The sequence below is a fragment of the Hemiscyllium ocellatum genome, chromosome 24 (genome assembly GCF_020745735.1).
Source record: "Hemiscyllium ocellatum isolate sHemOce1 chromosome 24, sHemOce1.pat.X.cur, whole genome shotgun sequence".
Taxonomy (NCBI): Eukaryota; Metazoa; Chordata; class Chondrichthyes; order Orectolobiformes; family Hemiscylliidae; genus Hemiscyllium; species Hemiscyllium ocellatum.
In genome coordinates this window covers 50,273,675-50,295,655 of record NC_083424.1, presented here as the reverse complement: position 1 = coordinate 50,295,655, position 21,981 = coordinate 50,273,675, and the positions used below count along the sequence as shown (strand labels likewise).

Here is a 21,981-nt window from a genome sequence, read left to right as displayed (position 1 = left end):
CCATCTTGTCAAGACCATTCAAGAATGCTTCAATCAACTCTTCTTTTCTGCATGCAATGGAAACAAGCTCAGCCTGTTCAATGTACCTTTAAAAAGACAACATACTCACACTCAACCACAGTAAGACTCCCTTAAACTGTACTATCTATTTGCATTTCCCCAAACTAAAGAGACCAAAACCACACACAGTATTCGATTTGCAGCCTCACTTGTACGACTGAAGCATAACATTCTGACTTTCATTTTCAACTCCTCTTGAGTTGAAATAAAAGACGGTATCTTATTAGATTAGATTAGATTGCTTACAATGTGGAAACAGACCCTTCGGCCCAACAAGTCCACACCGACCCGCCGAAGTGCAACCCATCCATACTCCTACATTTACCCCTTACCTAACACTACGGGACAATTTAGCACGGCCAATTCACCTGACCCGCACATCTTTGGACTGTGGGAGGAAACCGGAGCACCCGGAGGAAACCCACGCAGACACGGGGAGAACGTGCAAACTCAACACCGTCAGGCTTCTGAATTACATGTAGTACCTGAATACAACTTTTATGATGAATGCACTAGAACAGCTCAATCACTCTGCAGCTTGGAATTCTGCAGACATGGTCAGTTTAGATAATGCTCAGCTTTGTCATTCTTCCTGCCCAATGTAAAATTCTTCATTTTCCCACATTATACTCTTTCTGCTCAATCTGTCTCCACTCTCAAGCTATTTGTAGCCATTTGCAAATTTCTTGTATGTCTTCTTCACAATATATTTTCCTGCCTATCTTGGTTTCATCTGTGTATTGAACTACCACACCCTTGCTCTCTTCAGCTAAGCCATTGATTTGAATTCTAAGAAGTCAACGTCCCAGGACAGATTCCAGCGAGACTCCACTTGTCTCATCCTGCCAATTAGGCAAGGACCCAATTACGCATATTTTGTTTCTGCCAGTCAGTAAATCTTCTATTTGTGCTAATATCTGACCCTCTACACCGCCAGCTTTTATTTTTCACATTAACCTTTGATCAAATGCCTTCTAGATATCCAAGTACACTAACTAAACAAGCTCCTCGTTATCTACAATATGTTACTCTTACAAAGAATTCCAACTGACTGTTTCTTAAAAGGGAAATCCTGTTGAACCAATGTTGAGTTTTCACATTTAAAAATCACACAACACTAGGTTATAGTCCAACAGGTTTAATTGGAAGCACACTAGCTTTCGAAGCAACACTCCTTCATCAGGTGATAGTGGAGGGCTCAAGCCTAACACAGAATTTATAGCAAAAATTTACAGTGTGATGTAACTGATATTATACATTGAAAAATTGATTGTCTGTTAAGCCTTGCATCTGTTAGAATACAGTGAAAGTTTCACTTCTTTCATGTGTAAATCACAAAACCTTTTTTATATATTAAAAAGTTGCATTCTCAGGTTAGCTGTTAACAATGGTGATCGCTAGACAATATGTTGAAGGTGTTAGCCCCCTGTGTTCTCTGTCTATGACCTGATGTTTAGATTGATTCTAATCTAAAAAGTGAGATAATGGAGTTTTACATAAGTTCATGCAGTTTTTGCGCTCAGAGTTCTACATGAATGCATGCAGTTTTTGAGCAAAGTACAATGTAACCCTGCAAGTACAAATTCACCCCACAAACTATATGCGTGCATGTGGGTGCTTGTCTGTCTGTCTGTGTGCGTGTCTGCCTGGGTTGGGGGTTGAGAGTGCAGAGTGTCTTAAGTCTGTGAGGGGGTGCGTGAGAGAGTGTGGGAGTGTGGGAGTGTGTGTGTCTCTGTAAGGGTGTGTGTGGGTGTCTATGTGTATGTGTGTCCGTGTGTATGTGTGTATAGGAGTGCGAGTGTGTGTGTAGGAGTGTGTGTGCGCGCAACGGTGATCACCTGTAATGTGACATGAACCCAAGGTCCCGGTTGAGGTCCTCCCTATGGGTACCGAACCGGCACCTCCAAATCGAGTCTTCACATGTTTGTGTTAGTAAAGGAAGATAATACAGGGCCATAAAAACTGCAAACCGATTTTAATTCTTATCCAGAACAGAGATAGCATGCCAGTAAACTAACAAACAAAGGGCAAGCATGTGGTGTCATAGAGCGCATACGGCCCCTTCTTTGAATGAATCGAGTCTGAAGACCATAATGTGAAAACCAATATTGTAAAATATTCTCGTGAGTTTTCTCTAACACTGGCAGAGCAGAACCCTCCTTATCTCCTTCCACCTGCCAATTTTTGTTGTTGTTCCCAGTCTCAGATTTCATAGTTGTACTACTACAAAGTATCCTGGAGAAAATTTCTTTCAGCTTTCCAGTTATGTGTTTCAAAAATATTGCGAATGATTAGCAGTTCTTAGTTAATGTATTACCTTTTCATTGCATAATTGTGAGTTAAAATACAAATCCAAGAATTTGAATGCAGGTTGGTGAATCTGAACACTGTGTCTTGAGAGGACAATGAGAAGTGCTAGCTTATTTCCATTTTCTCCCCTGTCTTCCTAACACCAGCTGAAATTTTTGGCACAGGGAATACAGTTTCATCTTGGTGTTTCTTCCTGTGGTAGGAAAGAAACAGCAAACATTGGGTTCAAGATGGGGAAAGAAGAAAGGAAACGCTGTAAAAGAGAACCACCTAGGTCTTCCTTGTCCTCAAAAAGTGAGAAATACCCAGTTTGTAAAGGTTTACTGACAAGTGCATACATCCAGTATATTAACCTGTGGTTCTCTTCACAGATGTTGACTGACCAGCTGTGTATTTGCAGTACCTCTTACCTTCCAAACACTGTGTGCTTCTTGTCCAGATAGACACATGAGCGGAATGTAATGAAGCTGAGAAGACAAAAGGGTTAAAAGAAAAGAACTCTTCAACCACAGTCACCATTTTGTGAAAACACCTTGTTCAACTTTCTCAGTACTGCTTTAAGCTGAAAATTAATTGAAACTGTTCAAAAAAATGAAAAATACTAACTATTTGTGTGCACCAGGTAGGAACCAATTAAGTTTTAAAATTACAACCATAAAAATGTCCAAGTTGCGAAGATCCTAAAAAGAAATATTTAACATTTTTAAGTCAGAAACTACATTTTCTGTAGTTAAAGCTGAATAGGCTTTACTTTTACTTTACTAAACAAACGTTTTCTGGCCATTACATATTGATACTTAAAGCGGCTTCCATTTGTGGTGCTATAGGCTTCAAAACAAATCTGCCCTCCTATAGCGAATTATATTTGTGATTAGACAATTTGTAGCAGAGAAGGCACCTCTGCATTTTGAATGAAGATGCCAAACCTGCGAAACTTAATGACATTATAATGACTTCCAATTTGGTTGTTTTGAGAGAGATGTGGAGTCCAACACTGAACTCACTTCTTTCATTACATTTCCTAATAATCCTATCCATTTAGTGAAACAAGCTTTATTGCTGTGCATTATTCTATGGTTATGTATCAAGGTTTCTCAAGATTTTATTTTGGGTGTGGGTAAAGGAATTGCCACGTGATAAATGAGAATCAGATTTCCTACAGCCTTACAATGTAGTTCCTTACTTAATCCTGTATACATAAAAGGTAGAACAGTTCTACTTAAACATAAAATTATGGTTTTGCTCAATGCATGCCTAATCGATTAAGAAATAATATCTGTGTATTTTGAGCTTTTAATGTTTTTCCAACGAAATACTTTGCAATGATCTTCTGACTTGAAGGGCTGGAGTAAATAGAGGCCATTGGACAATTACTTACAACTGCGACTTGTTGGTGTTGGGTCCCGAGTTGGCCATGCTGAGGATACCTCGCCCTGAATGTGAGAGGTTGTGTTTGAACTCATCCTTGAAAGGTTTTCCCCAGTATGACTCTCCGCCTGAAGGAAGACAGGGAGAAACATATTGGTAGAAAGTTCTGATGCAAGTTCATAAATGTGAAACATGAATTCTGCTTCTCCCTCCAATGATGCTGCTGAGCATTTCTGATATTTTTAGTTTTTATTTCAATTTCCAGCATCTTGCCTTTGGTATCACCATGTTTATCATTGGGGCTTTCAATAACAAGCAGTTCACATTGTGCACAATGAGCACAAGAAATATCTTTGCAGACTTTGGGAATTATTACAAGGGAAAGTGGAATGCTTCAGTCTCACAAGTCTGTACTGATGCTCTCCCAAACATGAAAGTGGATAAGGAATGTCAGAAATGTTCTAAAGTGACATATATCATTGTTTCTTCCAAGTAATGATTATAATCAAGTTAAGAAGTCAAAGCATAAGAATAACCACTAATTAGATGTTTAATGCGATGATGCACTTTTAAAATTACTGTTTTGTTTTCAAATACATGGCTGAAAAATACTAGCTTAATGGCTGTTGCAAGAACATCATCAATGTCACACTTGTAAATGTTACACTTGTAAATGCTGTCCATCGATGCCAAAGAGGTGGTGCCTACCAAAACCTTCCAATTCTAGTGACTGCTGCAGTATTTAAATACTAGAAACTGTAATTTCACTCTTATACATTAGAATGATTCTGAAAATTATTTTTTCTGATAAATCATGGAGTCAGTTCACCAAACAAATGTTGGCAATTAGCTGGAGGACTGTCAGACTTGACAATCTGTTAGCTGCATTTCACTGCGCACTGAGGCTATAATGGGCCACGTAATGTCACATTTTGCCTATGAATGGCATTAATTCTGTCTAGATCTTTTTACAATAATTTATAGAGATTAATTACTACAATTCGTCCATAACAATTCAAAAGTCAACAAAATTTTAGTCCATTATAAAACAAACATACACTAAGATAGATTCAGTCAGATGGCACATTCAGGAAGTTAACGATTATACCAAATTAAAACAAACAGCTTATAGTATTGCAAAGTACAACACCAAGTCTGAGGATTGAGACTGTTTTAGAAACAATAGGTCCACCAAATGGGGGACAAAAAAAAACAGGAGAGTAAACTAAACAAGATTATAAAAACAAATGTTAAGAATGTTTGCAAGTGGATAAAAAGGAACAGAATAACTAAAGTAAATGTTAGTTCCTTAGTAGAAGTGAGATTGTAGAAATTATCAGGAGGGACATTATGTGGCATCGTTCACAGTAGAAGATGCAATTTGCATACCAGAAATTGAACGTAACCTAAGAGGGGAAAAGAGTGAGGAATTTGAGATAATTAATATGAATTGAAAAGAGTATTGGATAAACTTACAGAACTAAAATCTAATAAATCCCAGGGTCCCGCTGACACACATTCTAGAGCTCTTAAAAGAACAATAGATACCTTAGCTGGTGTATTCCAAAATTTCTTAGATTCAGGAAAGGTCACTAGAGTGGAGGTGAACAAATGTAACACCTCTGTTCAGGAAAGAAGGGACAGAGAAAACCAGGGACTATAAGGAAATTAGATTGACAGTCATTGGTGAAACGCTGGCATCTATTATTAAAGAAGACTTATAAATGGACTGAGAAAAGCACAGAATAATTAGAACAGATCAACAGAAATCCTTTTTCAACAAACTTATTGGAAAGATTCAATGGCCTGGATGGTCTAATCCAGCCTTATTTCATGTGCTCTTGTGGAATATGCTGCCTGACAGAATGCTGATGGCAGACCTATTGTGGGGCAAAGAGGGGACAGTGGGGCTGACTGAATTACTCTTGCAAAAGTCCAGAATTGACTCAATTAGTTGACTAGACTACTCCTGTTTTAGCTGCAAATGTGTTGCTGGTCAAAGCACAGCAGGCCAGGCAGCATCTCAGGAATAGAGAATTCTCTATTCCTGAGATGCTGCCTGGCCTGCTGTGCTTTGACCAGCAACACATTTGCAGCTATGATCTCCAGCATCTGCAGACCTCATTTTTTACTCCTGTTTTAGAACTGTTCTATGATTCTACTGGGTCAAGAGTATGGTGCTGGGAAAGCACAGCAGGTCAGGCAGTATCTGAGGAGCAGGAGAGTTGATGTTTTGGGCCTGTGCCCTTCATCAGGAATGCTCATTCCTGATGAAGGGCTTATGCCTGAAACATCGATTCTCCTCCTCCGCGGATGCTGCCCGACATGCTGTGCTTTTCCAGCACCACATTCTCAACTCTGATCTCCAGTCCATCATGATAAAGGTGCAGGGATGTCAGTATGAAAGCTGAGATCTTATGGAAGATTAGCCCAATGGTTTGTTTCTGTAACTAACTAAAGAAAATAACAATGATAATATGTAAAAGACAGAAGAAGAAATACGGCCAATTGGCATTAAACAAATATACGGATCGAAAAGAGAATAAGGTGAGAAGAGAGTGAATTAAGACAGAATGGAAAGGCAAGAGAAACCTGTAGGATAAGATATTTTAAAGACAGCAGTGTTTAGAAGTTGTTGTATTGATTCCTAAGAAATTAGTTTGTAAATGACAGGGTGGTTTTTCAAATGGTCTTGAATGATCAAGTATAGAACTCGGGATGCCAGTTCTCAAAATCAAGAACAATTGAATATACATTCTGCCCACTGGAGGCCCATCTCCCGCCCAATCTCCATTCCTTTTGACCCTGGGGGACTGCCATTTGGTCTACTGTCTTCTATCTTGTCAAAGAGCTTGCTTTTGTCCTTATTCCAACCATCCCTTGCTCAAAGCCTATTGGATCTCTAACCTTTGCCAGACCTGATGAAAAGTCACAGAACTGAAATGTTAACTTTGTTTTCTTCTATACAGACATTTTGTCTAATAGAATCACAAACCCTTCGGTCCAACTCGCCCAGGTATCCGAAAATAAATCTACTCCCTTTTGCCAGCATTGGCCCATATCTTTCTAAATCTTTCCTATTCATATACCCATCCAGATGCCTTTGAAATGTAAGTGTACCAGCCTCCACCACCTCCTCTGTCAGCTCATTCCATATATACACCCCCCTCCGTGTGAAAAAGTTGTCCCATAGGTGCCTTTGAAATCTTTCCCCTTTCACCTTAAACCTATGCCCTCCAGTTTTGGACTCCCCCAAACTTGGGGAAGGAGGCCTTGGCCATTCACCTTATCCATGCCTCTCAGGATTTTATAAGCCTTTATACTTTCACACCTCAGCCTCTGATGCTCCAAGGAAAACAGACCCCACCAATTCAGCCTCTCCCTATAGCTCAAATCCTCCAACCATGGCAACATGTTGTTAGTCTTTTTTGAATACTTTCAAGTTTCACAACATCCTTTCTACAGCAGGGAGACTTCCGAAGCAGAACTGTAGTTTTCCAAAAGTGGCCAAACTGATCTCTTGTATAGCTGGAAAATGACCTCCCAACTCCAAATCTCAATGTACTGACGAATAAAGGCAAGCATACCAAATGCCTTCTTCACTATCCTGTCTACCAGGAACTCCACTTTCAAGGAACTATGAACCTGCACTCCAAGGTCTCTTTGTTCAGCAACACTCCGCAGGACCATACCATTAAGCGTACAAGTCCTGCTCTAATTTGTCTTTCCAAAATACAGCACATCACATTTATCTAAGTTAACCTCCATCTGCCACTCCTTAGCCCCACCTGATCAAAGTTCCACTGTACTCTGAGGTAACCTTCTTCATTGTCCACTACACCACCAATTTTGGTGTCCGGCAGCAGGGAGGCGACCGGGCAACGCAGCGGGGAGGTGACCGGGGAGCGCAGCGGGGAGGTGACCGGGGAGCACAGCGGGGAGGTGACCGGGGGAGCACAGCGGGGAGGTGACCGGGGGAGCACAGCGGGGAGGTGACCGGGGAGCACAGCGGGGAGGTGACCGGGGAGCACAGCGGAGAGGTGACCGAGGAGCGCAGCGGAGAGGTGACCGAGGAGCGCAGCGGAGAGGTGACTGGGGGAGCACAGCGGAGAGGTGACTGGGGAGCACAGCGGGGAGGTGACGGGGGGAGCACAGCGGAGAGGTGACTGGGGAGCACAGCGGGGAGGTGACGGGGGGAGCACAGCGGAGAGGTGACTGGGGAGCACAGCGGGGAGGTGACCGGGGGAGCACAGCGGGGAGGTGACCGAGGAGCGCAGCGGAGAGGTGACGGGGGGAGCACAGCGGAGAGGTGACTGGGGAGCGCAGCGGAGAGGTGACCGGGGAGCGCAGCGGAGAGGTGACCAGGGGAGCACAGCGGGGAGGTGACCGGGGAGCGCAGCGGAGAGGTGACTGGGGAGCACAGCGGAGAGGTGACCGGGGAGCGCAGCGGAGAGGTGACCGGGGGAGCACAGCGGGGAGGTGACCGGGGAGCGCAGCGGAGAGGTGACCGGGGAGCACAGCGGAGAGGTGACCGGGGAGCGCAGCGGAGAGGTGACCGGGGAGCGCAGCGGAGAGGTGACCGGGGGAGCACAGCGGGGAGGTGACCGTGGAGCGCAGCGGAGAGGTGACTGGGGAGCACAGCGGAGAGGTGACCGGGGAGCACAGCGGAGAGGTGACGGGGGGAGCACAGCGGGGAGGTGACCGGGGGAGCACAGCGGGGAGGTGACCGGGGGAGCACAGCGGGGAGGTGACCGGGGGAGCACAGCGGGGAGGTGACCGGGGAGCGCAACGGGGAGGTGACCGGGGAGCACAGCGGGGAGGTGACCGAGGAGCGCAGCGGAGAGGTGACCGTGGAGCGCAGCGGAGAGGTGACCAGGGGAGCACAGCGGGGAGGTGACTGGGGAGCACAGCGGGGAGGTGACTGGGGAGCACAGCGGGGAGGTGACCGGGGAGCGCAACGGGGAGGTGACCGGGGAGTGCAGCGGAGAGGTGACCAGGGGAGCACAGCGGGGAGGTGACTGGGGAGCACAGCGGGGAGGTGACTGGGGGAGCACGTTGGGGAGGCGATGGTGAGTACAGCGGGGAGGTGACTGGGGAGCACAGCGGGGAGGCGATGGTGAGTACAGCGGGGAGGTGACCGAGGAGCACAGCGGGGAGGTGACCGGGGGAGCACAGCGGGGAGGTGACTGGGGAGCACAGCGGGGAGGTGACTGGGGAGCACGGTGGGGAGGCGATGGTGAGTACAGTGGGGAGGTGACCGGGGAGCACAGCGGGGAGGCGATGGTGAGTACAGCGGGGAGGTGACCGAGGAGCACAGCGGGGAGGTGACCGGGGGAGCATGGCGGGGAGGTGACCGGGGGAGCACAGCGGGGAGGGGACCGGGGAGCACAGCGAGGAGGCGATGGTGAGTACAGCGGGGAGGCGATGGTGAGTACAGCGGGGATGCGATGGTGAGTACAGCGGGGAGGCGATGGTGAGTACAGTGGGGAGGTGACCGGGGAGCGCAGCGGGGAAGCGAGCACAGCGGGGAGGCGATGGTGAGTACAGCGGGGAGGCGATGGTGAGTACAGCGGGGAGGCGATGGTGAGCACAGCGGGGAGGCGATGGTGAGCACAGCGGGGAGGCGATGGTGAGCACAGCGGGGAGGCGATGGTGAGTACAGCGGGGAGGCGATGGTGAGTACAGCGGGGAGGTGACCGGGGAGCGCAGCGGGGAAGCGAGCACAGCGGGGAGGCGATGGTGAGTACAGCGGGGAGGCGATGGTGAGTACAGCGGGGAGGCGATGGTGAGTACAGCGGGGAGGCGATGGTGAGCACAGCGGGGAGGCGATGGTGAGTACAGCGGGGAGGTGATGGTGAGCACAGCGGGGAGGTGATGGTGAGTGCAGCGGGGAAGTGACCAGCTTCCTGGAAATAAATGACAGCAGTCGAGCACGGATGGGATAATGGTTGGATTGGTACCACTGATCCTGAGAGCCTGTGGCTGGGTGGGAGGAGGGGTATTACATACTTACAGGAGCATGCACTGTGTATGCAAAAGTACATCCTGCATCTGCAGAGCAATGACACAGCAGATAACCTTGTGACAAAAGCAAATTCCAAACACCCGGAGATCCAGAACAAATGGTCATCCTGCGCAGGATTGATCTGTGAACCTGCAGCTTGTCTACCCGATACCAGACTCCCGAACCAACTGCTCTGCTCCAAACACTAAGCAGTAGCAGAAATGCTTTCGACCATACCATCAATTCATGGGAGATCATGCTTAGCGCCTGATTGAACTGAAGACATCAAACATATCGAGAGTCTTTGTCAGCAACGTGCAGAGGTGTAGTTGAGGTGTTCGAGAATAGAAACCTCCCAACAATCCTTCTATCACCACTTGCCTCCCCTGTGATGGAGCCTTAGAACATGCCTTGTATTTATCAGCCATCTCAGACACCATCGGACTGGAGTGGAACAAGTAATCCTGGATCTCAAGGGACTAAGAGAAGTGAACAGAACTTGCTGAAGTTATAAACAAGTAACTGAGTTTTGGGAACAAGAATAAATCATACAAGTTTTAGGAATCTCATTTGCATAAGCACATGACTTATGGTACCAAAACAAAATAAACAAAATTTTTCAAGAGGTTAAGTCTTGACCACATCGTAACAGAATGTGTTTTGGAAGCACAAAGTGAAGGCTCTGTAGAAGTTGTAGTTGACAGCTATGATGATGTGAGGCACTACACCGGCAGTGAATTTTTCAATGAATCCATCATTTCCTTCAACCTGCATAGAAAGGAAATGCAGAGATGTGCAGTTTTGTTTCAAAACATTGCAGTTACCACTGCTGACTGCTTGACTCCTAATTCATTAAGATCTGCAAATAATGATGACAACTGAACAGTTCTGGTGGAAGCAATCCTGGGTGTGTATTCTGAACTCAGACCCTAAGTTTATTGACAGCGTCCATGGTTTGGCTTGTGGTAAAGCAGTGCAGACCTCACAATTATGAAATAATCACAACTATTGCTCTTCACTGCAGAGTATTCTTAAAAGTTTAGAGTACATTTAACCTTTGGCATCAAGCCAAAAACATTGCTTTCAGCCATTCAACCTATTCCAACTAGTACTTCTGGCGTCCTTGTAATCATTGTTGTAATTATGTATCAACACTTTGTAGGCATGCACACCTACTAAAAACCAACCAGCAACTACTTCATATTCTCCCTCATCTTACTCTTTTCCTGAATGCTCTGACTTTATTCTGTTTTCAGAACAATACCCTCCTTGTTTACTCATTCACAGAACTCCCACAGGTACACAGAACCCCACAAATGCAAATGGGAGGAAAATATAGCATGAAAATTTGAAACCAATTTTAATGAAATAAATAGTAAAGCAAAGATGATGCAGGATCTAAGGTGCAGGAGATTTTGTCTGGATAGCATTAATGAATTAGGCTAGAAAGACAAATAATTAAGGCAGATACAATCATTCACTTTTGTCTTAGTTAAAAACCTAGAGTGTAGACAAACAATGAAAGCAGTGAAGTATGGTGGCCATTTACTAGAAAAGCAAGGCTGACGCTTCAGTGAGGAGGAATTGTTGCATGTTGAAGATGCTGCCTTTGAATAACATTTTAACCATGTCCCATCTGTTCTGTTAGGTAAGCATAAAAGATCCCATAGCACTCTTGCTAAGTTCAGGGGAGGAATTCCTGAGTCAATATTTACCCTTAATCAAATGATTAAAATGGTCACGCTGCTTGCTGAGAGCTTGCTGCATGCAAATAGACTGGTGACATTCCAACAGTAAAATGGCAAACACAAGAAGAAATACTTAATTTGCTTCAAAATATTTTGGCACACCTTATTGTTAAAAGATGCTCATAAGAACACATCCGGAGGTGGATGTTGGACTTCAGGTCAAATTAATTAATTCTCCCTTTTGCGAGTGATATTTCACGCAAACCCACAATGAAACCATTGATGCTCTGATTAAGAAACTGGAGGTGGCTATTGTAGTTGTACAGGTTATTCCATCTGTTACCAATCATCAGTCAAGTACGGGGGGGGATGAAATGCTGATTTGTTTCAAAGTGAAGAGTGAAAACAACAGTGATATAAATTTAAGGTTAGTTTTGTACAGTCATGGTTAGAAACTGAGACACTTGACCAAGAACATGCATAGTGACTGATAATAGAGGAACTCAGTTCAGATAATAAACCTGAAAGATTTAGCCTTTTTCATTAGAGGGTGATATACTAGAGACATTTAAAATTATGACTGGGTAAATGTTTCTACTTATGGGTGAATCCAGAATGAGGGAGCAGTTTTAAAATTAGGGGCTGCTCTTTTAGGATAGAGTTGAGTAAAGAAAAAAAATCACTCGGGGGAGGGGGGGCATACAATTTCATAATTCTCTGCTTGAGAAGGTGGTGGGGGCAGAGTCATTGAATAATTTTAAGGCAGAGGCAGGTTGCTTTGCCTAACTAGAATCTAATGGTATTGGGGGTGTGTGGGAGTGTGGAATTCAAACCACAAACAAATCAGCCAAGACCCCACAAATCAGAACAACTGAACGGCCCACTTCTGCTCCTAATTCATATATTTGTATGATAGTGTGGGACAGAAGCAGATTGAGTCCAGTAGTTGAATGGCCACATTCAAGGGGCATGAAGAAAAAGGATTATTGAAAATATTTGCTTAAGTGAAGTTCAGTTGCTAAAGTGGACTCCTTGATCCAAATGACCAGCTTCCACATTTAACTTCTACATACTTTGGACACCTCAGAGTTTGGCAAGGAGGAAAAGATGAAATGTACCAGACATCAATGAATGCCAATATCGTCTATATGCAAGGAGTCATACACAACCTACAAACAAGTGAACTGCTAGTTAACCCATGACTAATTTAAGCAAGAGTTTGTGTTTCAGCTAGTTCCCGTTTTGGTAGTTATGTAGCATTCCAGGTCATTCAAATTGCTTACAAGAAATTTCAATCCACCCTGCTAATCTCTAGCAGCAAGAGGTAACTCTTATGTTTTGTGTCGTAATTTCTCAGTGCACAGCAAGTAACTTCAATCAAAGAATCCTCATTTGGCAATATATCATGGTCAGGTCTGCAAACATCTTCAAACTTCCGAGCTAACTTTCAGTTGGTGTACTAATCTGGATTGTTATATCTCTCCTGAGGGCAGTAAGCCACTTCTGAAAATTCTAAATTTGAATGCTCAAGTTTGGGATCCCAACTCACATCTGCTAGCTACCTTCCATACCAACATCTTTTTCACTGAAGGAGAAATCTCTCAAATATCGGCTTATTCAAGAATTGGTGGTGCAGTGGACAGCGAAGAATGTTATGTCAGAGTACAACGGGATCTTGATCAGATGGGCCGATGGACGAGGAGTAGGAGATGGAGTTTAATTTAAATTAATGTGAGGGCTGCATTTTGGAAAGACAAAGCAAGGGAGGACTTATACACTTAATTGTAAAGTCCTGAGGAGTGCTGTTGAACAAAGAGTTGGAGTGTAGGAATGGAGTGTAGGTTCACACTTTCTTTAAAGTGGAGTTGCAGGTAGATAGAAGTGTGAAGAAGGTGTTGGTACGATTTTCTTTATTGGTCACAGCATATAGGAGTTGGGAGGTCATGTTGTAGCTGTACAGGACATTGGTTAGGCCACTTTTGGAATATTGTGCACAATTCTGGTCTCCCTCCTATAGGAAGGTTGTTGTGAAACTTGAAAGGGTTCAGAAAGGATTTACAAGGATGTTGCCAGGGTTGGAGGATTTGAGCTATACGGAGAGGCTGAACAGGCTGGGACTGTTTTCCCTGGAGCATTGGAGGCTGAGGCGTGACCTTATCGAGGTTTATAAAATCATGAGGGACAGACAAGGTTTTTTACCCAGGATGGAGGAGTCCAGAAATAGAGGGCATAGGTTTACAGTGAGAGGGGAAAGATATAAAAGGGACCTGAGCGGCAACTTTTTCATGCAGAGGGTGGTGTATATATGGAATAAGCTGCCATTGCAAGTGGTGGAGGTTGTTACATTTACAACAGTTCAAAGGCATCTGAATGGGTATCTAAATAGAAAGACTTTAATGGGATACGGGCCAAGTGCTGGCAAATGGGACTAGATATCTGGCTGATATGGACGAGAAGGGTCTGTTTCCGTGCTCTACATCTCTACGACTCTATTAGTCTTGACATCTTCAATTATTAAGGCGTATACACTTGCCCCTATTGGAACTCCTTGACATGCGAGAGTGAGGTGATAAAAACAAGATAAACCACAATGTCGTTGTCTGATGTCTGACTGGATCCATAGGATTGGATTTTCACCATAGAGGTGAGAAACAGGAACTGGGTTTGTTCTGGGGCGAGAAACTCACATCTTGTAAGAAGGGGAAACCATTACATTTCAGATTTTCAAGGTGGAAAGCCTTAATCAATAAAGAAATAGATTTACTGTCCACTTAAAGTCATGGGATGGGAATTAAGATGGGCAAGATGAAGTGTGGAACTTATTTAGTCACTGCAGAGAAGCCATTACAGAGACTGTTACTTATCCTTCAGGGAAAAAAAACTATCAATTATACAACACTTTCCTCAAAGCTAAAGGGAATTAAATGTTCCAAGAAAGCTGGCAGTCTGGCACCCAGAAGGATTGTCCTCCTCTTCATCAATGTCAGCTTGGACAAATCACAGACACACAAAATTGTTATGGCACAGGAGAAGGTGAATAGGCCCATAGAGGCTGCACTGGTTTTATTACCAAGTGCTGATCTCCTGCCTTTACTCCTGTCCCTGCACACCATTTCTTTCCAAATAATTATCCAACGCCCTCTGGAATGCCTCAATCAACCCTACTTCCACCATATTTCCAAGGCAATATATTCCATAATGTTAGAGAATGTTGAAGGAGGGGAGGTAGATCTCTTACAGGAGGTGGCCACAGTATCATGCTGCAGGAATACCTTCGTTCACCGTCATCTCACCCCGCAGTCTCCTGCTTTCCCTCTGTCACCTCCTTCTGGGGCCTTATCATCCTCAAGATTCAGAGCTTGAAGAACAGCCATGCTAGCAAAGAGTACAAAGACCTCAGTGATGGAGGTCCTTGCAACAGGGTATTAGAGGTGTCATGACAACAGATCAGAACCTTGAAGCAGTATGGACATGCATTTAAATCAAATGGATTTTTTGAAAAAGGACTGCTACAGCCAAAAGATGTTTATAGATGTAAATTCAGTGAATGACAGAGTTTGCTGTGATCCCATGGAATGCCACATCTGTAGAGATTCAGTAAAATTTAAAACAGAAAAATTAAAAGGAAGGGACAATGCATTCTCTTCATAGCAACCTCCTGCTCGCATGGCAGTGTTTCACACTTTCTGGGATATAATAAAAAAGGGGTTAAAAACAAACAGCAGCTGGTTGCCTGATGGATAAGTATGCTGTGAAGGTCATAGTTGGAGAACAGTCAGTAGGATTGCCAGGAAAGCAAGTGAATTTTTTTTGAAAACCTGTTCATGGGATGAAGATGCCACTATATAAGTCAGCATTAATTGTCAATTAACAATTACATATGAACAAGGAGCAGAAGTAGGCCATTCAGCCCTTTGAACGTGCAATTGATCATGGCAGAATTGATTGTAAGTTCAAATCAGTATTCCCGCTTTCCTGAATACGTTTTATGCCTTTTTTATTCAATTATGGGATTTAGGCGGTGCTGGTTGGATCAGCATTTATTACCCCATCTTATTTGCCCTTCTGAAGGTGGTTGTGAGCTGCCTTCTTAAACCGCTGCAGTCTATTTGGTGTTAAGTAGACCCACAATGCTGTTAAGGAGGGAGTTCAGGAATTTGACGCAGCAACATTGAAGGAAGTGATACGTTTCCAAGTCAGGATGATGGGTGGTTTGGTGGGAAACCTGCAGATGGTGGTGTACCTATGTATTTTTGTCCTTGGCCTTTCAAGTGGTAAGGATGCTATGTTTGGACTGCACTGTTGGAAGAGACTTAGAGATTTTTAGCTGCCCTCTGCAATTATGGTGAAGGTGCTGAATGAGGTGTTAATCAAGCAGGCTGCATTATCCAGACAAGTAGAGAGAATTCTATCATACATGGACCTTATAGGTGGTGGGCAGAGATTGAGGAGATGAAGATGAGTTACTCACTACAGAATTCCTCGCAAGATGAAGCTCCAGTTGTGGTCACTGAGCAGTCTTCCTTCCTCCAGGTGAATGTAAATAAGCAATCTCTGGTGCTTTGATGGTCATGTGGGCGCAGTATAATCAATCAATCCAGTGACGGAAGCAAAACCCAATGCCCATCATCACTGCAAAGCTGCAATTGTTGTGTGATGGATGTACTGTCTGGCACTGGCATCAGTGACGTGCAGGCGCTGGCAACATGCCACCAACAGCCACAGCTAAATCTTGAAATGAGCCAGAAGTGGCTCAAGGCCATAGTGCATTTGATGGCTACTGGCAGGGTATGATGACCAGTGCTGAGATGGCTGTGATCATACATGTGTTTGACCGTCTGCCTTGAGAGATTCACAATCATTTTGCAGGCACTTCTGTATCTGACGCTAGGTATTCCGGGGAGTGGCCTTCTTCATTTTGTTCCCTTTCTACATACCTTTGCTACTGAGGGTCCCACCATTCCTGTAGAGGGAGTTGCCCCATATCTTTACCATCCCAAAATTAGGCAGACATGTTCCACGGCTAACTGCAGCCTACTTTATGGGGAGGTGTCCACTGGGTCCTGTGTACCCATGACTCCAGGGACAGTCAACTCTATTCGATACCTGGTGCTCAACGCCCATTCACCTTGCCATCTGGGCAGTGCCAAGCTTTGAATACCCAATTTCCCCACTTGCCCTCTTATGGGTCTGAGCTGATACCAGGGCAATGTTGATTGATTTCCTAATTTGTAGCTACCTCTCTTTAGCTCACAAACCCCTAAAGCACTCCTTTAAACATTACATTCTCCCCTTCCAAAAATCTCCTAATAAGCTTTTTTAAAAACATTAATTACCCTCAGTGGGGAGGACAACAGGATTTCTGCCCTGGTGGACATTGCTGGTGGCAGGTACAATGCCCTGTAACTGGCACTAGCTTTCTCAATTGCCCTGCTTATTCTGAAAATTTGTTTTTCTTTTTACGAGCATGTCTGTCACAAGAATATGTTTCTAAAATTAATAACCTTTTATATTGTGCTGTAGGATTCCAGTAAATGATGTAACACTTACCAATATATCTCCCATAAACACCAAATAAAATTCAATAAAACAACGTAAGGAATGAAATGACCAACTTTGTTTCATGTCCTCGGCATAATCATAGGGATTTGTGTTCCTTAGTGACCTATTTTAAATCTTTTCAGAGAGCTTTTTTGAAAGAAGAGATGTGTAATGAAAACAAAATACAACAGCGTTGCTTTATTTGGTGTTCAATGGACTTTCAAACAAGCACTGAATCCGTGTTTGAGAAGCTTTTTTGATGCTGTTTAATTTAGATCAGTTAGTGATAATTATGAGCATGATGTCAGTGAAGACACTAATCTAGTTCCAAGAGAATGGACGCAGCACTTTCCCACAGGTAAGGAATCATTCCTCTCCCTACACTGCACAGTGATGACAAAATCACGTCAGCTTTCACTTGTCCTTGATGCCATTTCTGTATTATTGATGAAAAGGCTGACATTTCCAATGGAATGCTAAAATTATAAGCAGCGAGGTGCTGCTCAACTAACTGCTCCCCTGTTTTACTAACATGCAACTAATTGAAACTGTTTTTGCGACCTCATTTTTTTAAGTTATATACAGGTCAGGATTCACAAGGCTCTATTAATCAATTGAAGAGAAAGCAAAGTTAACCTTTTGTAACCTGAGGGTTCTGAGGAAGGGTCACTGGATCTGAAACATTAACTTTGATTTATCTTCGCAGATGCTACCAGATCTGCTGAGCTTTTCCAGCAACTTTTGTTTTTATTTTTGATTAACAGCACCCATAGTTCTTTCAGTTTCTAATAACCAATTGTTCAGTTCTAAGAAACGTATCTCAAATAGATGGACAATTATCATAAAATAACACGTGCAGAATGGAAAGTGTCAGAGAATCTGGACTACTTGAAATAATTTCAAAATTTCTGCAAACAAGCATGAAATTTCATTTCAAGATTACATGTGTAAAATATTGAATACTAAAGTTTTTTACATAATAAAAATGGGTTTGTGCTTGCCACAGTAATTGTCAATGCTTCAGAATAGCAAGTGCAAAAAATCTATTGTGGTGGCGAGAGATTAAATTAGGCTAACGAAAAACATCATTCCGAATGTGTGCTGTCCTGTTATAGCAAGGATATTATTACACTGGAGAGGGTTTAGAAATGATTTACCATGATGTTGGGGGGAATGGAGGATGAATTAAATAAATAGGCTGGATAGGCTGGGACTTTTTTTCCCCTGGAGTAGATGAGGTGGGGGGGGTGGTGGTCTTATAAAGGTTTATAAAATCATGAGGAGCATAGATAAGGTATATAGCAAAAACTTTTTCCCTAAGGTGGGGGAGTTCAAAATTAAATGGAATTCTTTGAATGTGAAAGGAGGAAAATTTGAAAGGGACCTGAAGGACAACGATTTTACAGAGTGGTTCGTATATCGAATGAAGTGCTCGATGAAGAGGTGGATGTAGGGACAGGTACAATGTTTAAAAGACATTTGGACAAGGATGCGAGTAGGAGGGTTTAGAGGGATATGGTCTAAACCGGGATGGGATCATTCACCACCGCTGATTCGCCACTGCCATTTCACCGCCAAGGACCTTTCGCCACCACAAGTGTTTGTAACTCATTTTTATGTATAGACCAATAAAATGATATTTATTTCACGTCTTTTTTTATCAATATGTACTATGTTGTTGTATAAATAAAGGGGACTGAGAAGTATGAAAGAACAGGCAGGAGGGAAAACAATCAGTACGTATATACACTTGTGGTGGCGAATAGTCTCCAGAGGTCAAACAACCCCAGTGGAGAAACGTTGGTGGCGAACCGGCAGTGGCTAATCAGTGGCGGCAAATGTGCCGTGGCAAATCGTTACCAACCTGGTCTAAACGCAGGCAGGTGGGACTAATTTAGTTTGGGATCGTGGTTGTTTGGATTAGTTGGACCAAAGGGTCTGCTTCTGTGCTACATGACTTTGAGTAGCAAACCTTTGAAAAAAGCCTGTTTTCTTTCCTCTTGCTTTTGGATTTTGTTTTTTAGAAAGTGGTAGAGTACTGAACAACAACGCTTAACAATAAGAAAACGTCCCGAAGTGCTGCACAGGAGGGTAAGCGGATTTTATTTAAAAATTGAGAGCATTAGTTATTTTTCTCTTCATAGCTGCACATCATTACCTTGTCAACATATTCCTAGGCTAGAGCCCAATACTAGAAAGCCTGTGTAGATATTTTCTAAATCAAACCTTTTCAGATCAAGTTATCACACACATTTGGAGCAGGTGAGACTTGAACCCAAGCTCAGAGGTAGGGACACAGCTACTGTAGCTTCACTGTGACCCAGTCAGAAATTCCAGTTCCTGAGAGACAGCCTTACAACACTGTGCACACTGTTTGAAAGCCATCATATGCTTTCACTACAAAAGGTTGGACTAGACCATACCACCTCTCCTTTGTGGAAAAGTTAATGCAGTAAAACACTTTTGACCTCAAATCCAACAGGCCCGCGGGAAAACATCCTCGAAGCCTTGCGGGAAAACACGTGTAGGATACTGTTGAATGGTTCACTGAACAGACTGTCAGGGTAATTTGGTAAAATGCCTCATCTCTAGAATGTTTGAACAAGAACAGAAAGCAACTTGGCTGCCTCCATCTATATTGGCACTGGAGGCAGGTCCAAATAGGGATCACTTGGTTGATTCCAGGTATGGAAGGATTTTCTTGTGAAATGCTGAGTGGTTTGCGCTTGCACTCATTGGAGTTTGGAAGAATGAGAGGAGATCTTATTAAAACAAAATTAATTAAGAGTTTCATGGGATAGATGAGGAGAGGTTGTTTCCCCTTGTGGGAGAGTCTAGGACCAAAGGGCACAATCTCAGAATAAAGGATTGTATGTTTAAGACAGAGATGAGGAAGATATTTTTCTCTCAGACGGTTGTGAATCTGGGGAATTATTTATGCAATGGCCTGTTGAGGATGGATCGTTAGGTATACTCAAAGCTGTGGACTATCTTTAATCAGTAACAAAAGTTATGTGGATAAGGCAGTTGAAGGTTATTAGACCAGTCACAAACTCATTGAAAAGTAGAACAGATTCAATAGGCTGAATGGCCTCTTTCTGCTCCTTTATCTTATGGTCACATCTTCCAAGATGCCTGGAGTCTCCATCCCTCCAAATGTTGACCTCAAGCTACCTGTGATAGTGAACAGACCATCTCACACATACTTCCATAAAGTGCCTTTGCAAAGATGTGGAAAGAGATGCAGTTAAATTTCTTGACAATCAATCTGTGCAGCTCTGTAACACAATATTCTGTACTCTGGGTACTGTTTATAGGGTGCTTAGCAAGATAAATGCCAACTGCAGCTGCAGGACCTCAAATCTATGAAAAATATTCTTTGGTCTGCTTGAACAAGGTACAAAGAGTTGTCCACAATTGAGTGTTACAAACTAACACACTCTAAGGTCCAGAACTATATGTTGAGGGATTCACTAAAACTTAGGACATCTGCAGCAAAGTGCAATTGTGAAAGGCCATCAGCCAAGGCTTTACAATTATAGTTCATTGAAGCATATTTGACATGTAAAAATATTGTAAACAAGTGTAAATGTAGTGAGTAACATTCCAATTGGCTGAAACCGATTTGGCATGTACCCTATGCAAAGTCAACTTTGAATGGTAATAAAATATATGGAAAGCATATTTTTGGAAAAAATCTGCTCCTTTGATATCAAGTGGAACCAGTCTGTTTTAAGGCAATCTTGAAAGGCAGCATGGTGGCTCAGTGGCTAGCACTGCTGCCTCACAACACCAGGGACTTGGATTTGATTCCACCATCAGGTGACTGTCTGTGTGCAGTGTGTGCATTTCTCCCACGTCAGCTTAGATTTCCTCCAGGTGTTCTGGCTTTCTCCCACAGTTTACAGATGTGCAGGTTGGGCAGACTTGCCATGCTAAAATGCCCATAATGTCCAGGTGGATTAGCCAGAGGTAATGCAAGGATACAGGGATAGGGTAGGGGGGTTGGTGTGGACTTGATGGGCCGAATGTCTTGTATCCACACTATAGGGATCCGATGATTCTGAAATCTCTTTGAATGTACTCCATCTCCGATGGCTGCAGGTTTTCTATGTCTCTTTGCTTTAAGGTGTGCTCATACATTCCTAATCTCCTGATACCATCTCTTGGACTCAATTGCCATTTAAAATAATTACCCTCCTATTAAACTGGATGGGGCCTTTTTCTACATTAAAAATACAAATAAGTTCAAGCTGTCGCCCTACCACTTTTTAAAATGAAAATTCAAATCAGACTTAAGACAGAAGAAAAATAGAGGTAAGGATTATATTTAAAGGTACTCTTCATTTTTTGTGGTGTTTTAACACTGGAAATTTTAAATATTGCTTCTTAAGGTTTATGATTGGAATACAAGGCTGCTTGCTCTTCTTGTTACAAAACGACTTACAATTCTTACAGTTATTGCAGATCAAGATAGACAGGATTGGATGGCTTTGGATCTTTATTGAAAGCAAGTGTGCTGCTATCTGCAGGCAGAAGCTTTACAGAATGAATGTCCTTATTTACTGTTAATAAATAAACATGCTGCATGCATAAACTAGGATTGCTTAAAAGAAAAAGGGCTTTAACGAGTTAATTAAAGCTTCCTGTGGAGATGGTCATACAGTGGTCAGCAAAAGCACCTGTGAAGGGGTTTTCAGATTTGATCCGCATCATCAGTCATCCATTAGCTGGTTGCTAGGATACAAGAAGTAACTGTTGCTGCGAATTTCAATGCAACACTCCGTGCTTGGGGACACGTTACTTAGTAAAGGTCAAGCAGCAATGAATGGAAAACAGAGAGCTAGGTATAGATGCAGCCTGACATACAGAAATCCGGGGCTTGCTTTCATTTATCACATTTAAAACTCAAGATTTCAACTGTTAAATTATCGAGGGAGATATGGGGCTAAGATGTGGAATGCAGGTCTGAATGTGCACACAGATTGAGACATCAGTTCAGGTTGTGAT

General features: G+C 43.2%; 1 protein-coding gene across 1 annotated transcript in view; it reads right to left on the bottom strand.

Annotated features, from left to right (window-relative positions):
• ppil2 (peptidylprolyl isomerase (cyclophilin)-like 2) overlaps positions 1 to 21,981 on the bottom strand; it is a 389,123-nt gene that overhangs the window by 79,951 nt on the left and 287,191 nt on the right. Inside the window, exons 15-16 of the mRNA XM_060844077.1 lie at positions 3,749 to 3,866; positions 2,781 to 2,837 (exon numbers count right to left, since the gene is read on the bottom strand). Of these exons, the coding sequence (XP_060700060.1) occupies positions 2,781 to 2,837; positions 3,749 to 3,866 (175 nt within the window). The remainder of the gene's footprint in view (positions 1 to 2,780; positions 2,838 to 3,748; positions 3,867 to 21,981) is intronic.